General features: G+C 46.2%; 1 protein-coding gene across 1 annotated transcript; it reads right to left on the reverse strand.

Annotated features, from left to right (window-relative positions):
• Nucleotides 1-392: 392 nt before the first annotated feature.
• Nucleotides 393-5,169, reverse strand: si:ch211-157b11.8 (fibroleukin). Its single transcript, XM_062544504.1, has 6 exons — nucleotides 4,758-5,169; nucleotides 3,935-4,136; nucleotides 2,476-2,559; nucleotides 2,069-2,181; nucleotides 1,382-1,644; nucleotides 393-782 (listed from the first exon to the last, which is right to left on the reverse strand). The coding sequence occupies exons 1-6, from the start codon at nucleotides 4,962-4,964 to the stop codon at nucleotides 452-454; spliced, it is 1,200 nt and encodes a 399-aa protein (XP_062400488.1). The 5' UTR covers nucleotides 4,965-5,169; the 3' UTR covers nucleotides 393-451.
• Between the last annotated feature and the right edge of the window lie 1,451 nt (nucleotides 5,170-6,620).

Raw genomic sequence — 6,620 nt, forward strand, 5'->3', positions numbered from 1 at the left:
CAATCACTCCTCTTAAGTAATCACAGTTAGCTCAACGCAAACGCTTTACGTAATGTTGAAATTGTAGATTTGCTTGATGAAGATGCCACGATCATGCATTAAAATAGAAACATTTGATTATGTGTGCTTGTGTAATCATTTGTGTGCAATTTCAGCTTTTATGCATAGTCAACTACGGGAAAAAAAACAGATGTGAAGTTGTTTTGATACAATAAAAATGTATTTAATATATAACAATATATACAACTTATTCAGTCACCTCTGAAAGTGAGTCCATATTCATAAATAACACATACAATGTGTGTATAAAAATGTATAAAAACAAATGGCGCATTCAGTACTTCAAATATGGAATATTCTTTTTTTTGCATCAACAATGATGTTTGTCAGGCGCTGCCGTGACAGACGATCCCTTGCATACGATATAAGAAATTGCAGCTACGCTTCTGTATTACGCAACTCTACGTCTGGTCATCATCTGCACAGTCTTGAAGGAGTATCTCTCGCCAGAGCGGGCGTCGGTGAGGATGTACCAGGAGCCCCAGTAGATGCCATCTGTGAGGCCGCTGTAGCGCCCGTGGTAATAGCGCCCGTTCAGGTTGGCGGCCAAGCACGCGTCGAACCACCAGCCGGCGCCGTAGTAGCGGGCACAGTTTCCGGTGGTGTAGCGGTCGTGGTCGCGGTCGTAGGTGCTGAAGGCTCGGCCGTCGTGGTTGTAGCGCTTGTTGTAGCTCAGGGCATTTCCAGCGTCCCCACTGTAGCCTTTTACTGTCAGCCGGAACCTGTATATGTTGAGGAGAGAGGAGAGGAGAAGAGAAGAGAGGAGAGGAGAGGAGGTGGAGACGACAAGATAGGAGAAGAGAGGAGAGGAGAGGAGGTGGAGAGGACAAGATAGGAGAAGAGAGGAGAGGAGAGGAGAGGAGGTGGAGACGACAAGATAGGAGAAGAGAGGAGAGGAGAGGAGAGGAGGTGGAGAGGACAAGATAGGAGAAGAGAGGAGAGGAGAGGAGAGGAGAGGAGGTGGAGAGGACAAGATAGGAGAGGAGAGGAGAGAGGAGGTGGAGACGACAAGACAGGCGAGGAGGGACAGATGCAAAGGTACAGATGAAATAAATCTAGGTAAGGTTATCAAATTACAGTTATAGTTTAGGTTAAGGGCTAAAGACAAAGAACAGTGTGTTTGTGTGTGTGTGTGTGTGTGTGTGTGTGTGTGCCTGTGTCTATGTCTGTGTCTGTCACCTATGATGCCACTTAGAAAGTGATGTGGTGTGTGTGTGTGTGTGTGTGTGTGTCTGTGTGCATGTCTGTGTGTGTGTGGGTGTGTGTGTGGTGGCACTGTAGGTGGCAGAGTAAGTTGTTGTGTGTACAGTATGTATCATACCTCAGTGCCTCTGATGCCACTCTGAAGGTGCTGTAGGTGGCGTGGCGTGTGTGCTTGTGCCAGTCCTGCAGGTGGATGCGGAGTGTGTGTCGGCCGTTGGCCGTGAGGGTGTGCAGCGCGGCGTTGCCCAGCCAGTACTCCCCCTGCGGCCGGCCAAAGCCCTGCCGGTACTCGGCCCAGCTGCGGTTAAACGACTCCGAGCCGTCCAGTCGCCGCTGGAACACCGTCCAGCCTCCGCCGTCAGTCTCCATGTCACACATGGCCTGCACATACACACACACACACACACACACACACACACACACACACACACACACACACACACACACACACACACACACACACACACACACACACACACACACACACACACACACACACACACACACACACACACACACACACACACACACACACACACACACACACACACACAGTCATAACCATGCATAAAAACAGATGGCAAAATCATGCTAAGGTGAATGTTAAGTTATCTGAGAGAGAGAGAGAGAGAGAGAGAGAGAGAGAGAGAGAGAGAGAGAGAGAGAGAGAGAGAGAGACAGACAGACAGATAGACATACAGTGTGTGTGTGTGTGTGTGTGTGTGTGAGAGAGAGAGTGAAAGTGTGTGTGTAAATGTGTGTACATACTGTAGATATTCATGTGAAGAAGACATTCAGTAGGTACCTCTATAGCTGGTAGCTGAGGGTTGGGCTGGATTGTGTAAATTCCATTCTCTTTGATTCCCCAACGGTAAATTTCAGCACAGTCTTGAGGGTGAAGTCCGGAGGATGGAGGCACTGCAATACACACACGTACACACAGACACACACACACGTACACACGTACGCACACACAGACACACACACACACACACACACACACACGCATATAAACAAGGGGGTGTGAGAAAGTCTTTCATTAGGAATATCCCATTTTAACCTTTATGGATAGTTATGGGTATTATACATGGTGTATGTGTCTATCTGTGTCTGTATCTGTGTGTGAGTGTGTGTGTGTGTGTGTGTGTGTGCGTGTGCGTGTGCGAGAGCGAGAGCGAGAGCGAGAGCGTGAGCGTGTGTGACAGAACCTACTTGTTGGAGGTTGGGTGGTGTGCGTGATGCTCTTGAGCAGCAGCAAGAGATCTCTCTCCCCATCTCTCCCTGCAGCAGCTCCCTCTGAAACAGAGGGGGGGGGGAACAAGGACCATCACTAAAGTCCACTATAGCCAGAGCACAGAGACCAGGACACAGAGAACCATCACTACCCTCCACTAAGGCTACAGAGAACCATCACTACCATCTACTACAGCCAAGACACAGAGAACCATCACTACCATCTACTACAGCCAAGACACAGAGGGAGGGGGAATAAGGACCATCACTACCTTCCACTGCGGCCCGGACACAAAGGGCCCTTCTCATTCCTCTTTTTATCCATCCTCCCTTCCTTCCTTCCTTCCTTCCTTGGTACTCCGGCTCATTCCCACTGATCTATAAAGGACACTGGATAGACTATCCCATTGTTGCCGCCCCATCATTCTTTATCTAGATCAGTGGGAACAAGCCGGAGGACTGAGGAAGGAAGGAAGGGAGGATAGATAAAAAGACGAATGAGAAGAACCCAGAGAACCATCACTACCCTCCACTACGACTACAGAGAACCATCACTGCCCTCCACTATGGCAAGGACACGGCACGACACTTTGGATGTTTACTGAACCAAAATGTGAAGGAGAAAGGATCCATTTCTCTAAAACGCAAAGGAAGTTGTGGCTTATGAGATAAATACCCAGAGATGATGTAAAAATGTAAAAAAAAAAAAAAAAACCTCATTAAGTGACACAATTCCATACATTCAGTGTAGTCAACTCTAGTGGCCCTCTTTTCCTAAACAAGTTGAACCGTTTACACTAGAGTTCATCCATTTTATACAGTCAGGTTCATCCTCAAACATCCTCAGCTTTTGTTTCATTCTCCATTATGTTGCTGTAATTACATACAAGGAGCGAGTTGCGTCCCCCCCATCATGATGGATAGACACAGGGTCAGCTCTCTACAGCTGTACACAGTACACAGAGTACACAGAGTCATTGTATGAAACGGGTGCCTTTTCTACTATAAAATGTTCAAGATTTTCATCAAAACCAAACTTCTCAGCATTAAAAACATGATCACGCTCCAAAAAGTAACTTGCCCATCTCATGCATACTTTCTTTCACACTGAAATATAATGTGACAGGGTGGTATGTGACAGGGTGGTACATTTCATGACAGAAGGGCTAGTTATCCACATGGTCAAGGTATTGACTTAACAACATAATGTACTTCATACAGTACATCAAAGAAGAGCATAGAGAACACAAGAGACAGAGAGACAGATCAAAGTACATGTACTATTCACAAGGAAACTACGTTGATCGTGGTCAGAAGCAAGTTGTGAACAGCACCTATCCAACTAAATGACTGCTGTGTTAAAATGTTGAAGTAGCTTGAAATCAGAAGACAGTGAAATCGGTGACGGAAGACAGCTCAATTAAATTGTGCAACAAACCCAATTTCTGTGCCACCTCTTGGAGCCGGTTGCTATGGCAGTGGAGGTCACACTCAAGCAAGACGGATGCCATCAGAGCCAAAATGGCCGACAGAGATTCTGATTCTGACCCTTGACCCCTCTGGTGTGCGGTCGACCCAGGGCTACTCAAGGAGCGCATGCATCGCTGAAGCTGAACGAGCCGGTCTGTCACTTCAACAACCTACACACACACACACAAACACATGCGCGCACACACACGCGCGAGCACACTTTAGTATAGAACTTCAGGCCATCACAACACAATACAGGTGTCTTCCACAGCTTAATGCATCTGGTAGTACTGATGATTTGACTTCATGTGTACCATGCACAGGTTTCAATACAAAAATAGACTATTGTATTCTTTGTATCTGACAAAATAAACGGCAACATCTCTTTGAGAGCTGCTTGCAAGATTCCTCTTTTGCTGCGATAGATTATTGCGTAATCCTATCATTTGCTATTAAAGAGATGTTTTAGCTGCAAGTAAATAAGAAAACCCTAAACCCTAAACTGGTATCTCAGCGATCATATTTATTAGGCACTAATAACTAATAACACTCTTTTTATAATAGCACTCAATTTTACTTCTATAAAAAACTATGATACTTTCTCTAAATCAAAAATAGTGCTCTCTGTACAGCACATTCAAATGTCTAATAAGCAATCAAAAATGTACATCAATGATGCACCCCTTTCTCACACAACCAGGCTATAAAGCTTTCTAAATACATGTTCATTTTGTAGCAGCACTTTAATCACATACACAAACACACACACACACACAGACACACACGCTCACCTCCGTGGGTTTGGGTCGGTCAGTCCTCGGCGGGCTGGCCCGGCAGCCTCCCTCACATCTCTGAGTTGGAGCCGCTACAAGGGTGTCTCTCTGACACCACACACACACGCCGCACGCACACACACTCAGCCATATCCACAGCGCCACACACGCACACACACGAGCCGCGCCGAGCAGGGAGGCCGCCGATATTCCAGGAGACGCCATGCCGTGTTCCTCTCCAGCACCTGTTCCCTTTTCCCAACACTTCCTCCTCTCTCTGTCGTACGAAAAGAAGTGGACTTTCTGTTCTGACTTTCTTTTTGTCTTTGTTCACTCTTTCTTTCCTTCTGCTTCAGACCAGTTCTCCTGTTTTCTCCCTCACAGTCAGCGCACTCTGTCAGTCCTCTCGTCCCTTCCTCCTGTCTGTCTCTATTTAATATCCCCCTCTCTCTCTCTCTCTCTCTCTCTTTCTCTCCCTCTCACCTCTCTCCCTCTGTTGGCTCAGATTCCATGGGCCTTACCTTTGACAGGCATTGGTGCACCCACCCCCATCACACAAGCAGTCTCACTCTCTCTCTCTCTCTCTCTCTCTCTCACACTCTCTATCACACACACACACACACACCTTTGACTGACCACATGCACTCGCCACATAGGCTATGTAATGCTTTAATGCGCATGAATTGCTGTCCATTGACATGGCATTTCAGCACTGTTACCCTTTTCTCTCTCGGAATGGGCACGTGAGAGGGAATGCATGATACAAGGAAGAATTCACGACAGAATTTTATCTGGGCGTTATAAACATTGTTTAGGCTGTAAAAAAGCAGTCAATAGAGGAGGATTGTCAGGAATTCCCCTTAAAAGACAGCAACACAAATACAAGTGGTCTGCTTCTGAATGGACTGACCTCTATTTCCCCGACCTTTTCACTTTCTCTGTGTGTTACTGACTGCAGCTGTGTATGGAAGAGTGTGTTTTCTTTGTGTGTTCTGTGTTTAAGCAATTTAGACTGCTTCCAATTCGAGGACGAGGACACACACACACACACACACGCACACACACACACACACACACACACACACACACACACACACGCAGACAAGTCTGAGGATATGCGCTCACTTCACCAGCAACACCAGCAGATGTAGATTACTATGAAGTATGTATTCAAGTTTTCACCCAAAATGGTTGCCATCTTTGTTTTTTGTTTTGTGCTCGTGTTGGACTCGTACAGTATAGTTATTATATGCCCCAAATGAGACTTGATCAGGTCCACTTTCCTCCCTCTAAAACAGAGATTTTTCACAGCATGGACTCAGCAGGTTGTTTAAGACATTCCTTTGGGATTTTGGTTGGTGCCGACTAAGGACTCAACTGCATCCCAAGGATCCTGTGGATTTTTAACTCCACTAATTCGTTCCACTCACCCCAACTCTATGGAATCTACACTTTCGGTTTTTCTCTCACTCGTTGACAGACATGTTTGTAAACATACACCATATCAGAGGGAGCACATGGCGCAGAACAAAACCAAAGTCAGTGTGTCAGAGTTCTGCCACCATAAACAATACTATCTAAGCAGGGTGGAGCACTTTCATTTCCTTCAGCTAAAGCTTCGTAGCAAATACCTGTCAAATTAATATTGGTACAATGGGCACAGTAAGTCAGCAAAGGGAAACAAGACCACACACACACACACACACACACACACACACACACACACACACACACACACACACACACACACACACAGAGTTAGCTTCAGATCATTTGAGGAGTGTTATGACACAGCATATCATCCTTCTATAAAGACAATCCATTACACAAGACTGAGGTCGTAAAGAAATACCACATATGGATCCATAGCCCAACTTGCCC

Source organism: Sardina pilchardus, chromosome 9 (genome assembly GCF_963854185.1).
Source record: "Sardina pilchardus chromosome 9, fSarPil1.1, whole genome shotgun sequence".
Lineage (NCBI taxonomy): Eukaryota > Metazoa > Chordata > Actinopteri > Clupeiformes > Clupeidae > Sardina > Sardina pilchardus.

Bases quoted from the DNA above. Each gene is read 5' to 3' on its own strand.
- si:ch211-157b11.8 (XM_062544504.1), bottom strand. From the start codon at position 4,964: ATGGCGTCTCCTGGAATATCGGCGGCCTCCCTGCTCGGCGCGGCTCGT. The intron at 4,137-4,757 runs GTGAGCGTGTGT...GTGTGTGTGTAG, and splicing joins ACCGACCCAAACCCACGGAG to GTTGTTGAAGTGACAGACCG. The intron at 2,560-3,934 runs GTTTGTTGCACA...CCTCTGTTTCAG, and splicing joins AGAGGTGGCACAGAAATTGG to AGGGAGCTGCTGCAGGGAGA.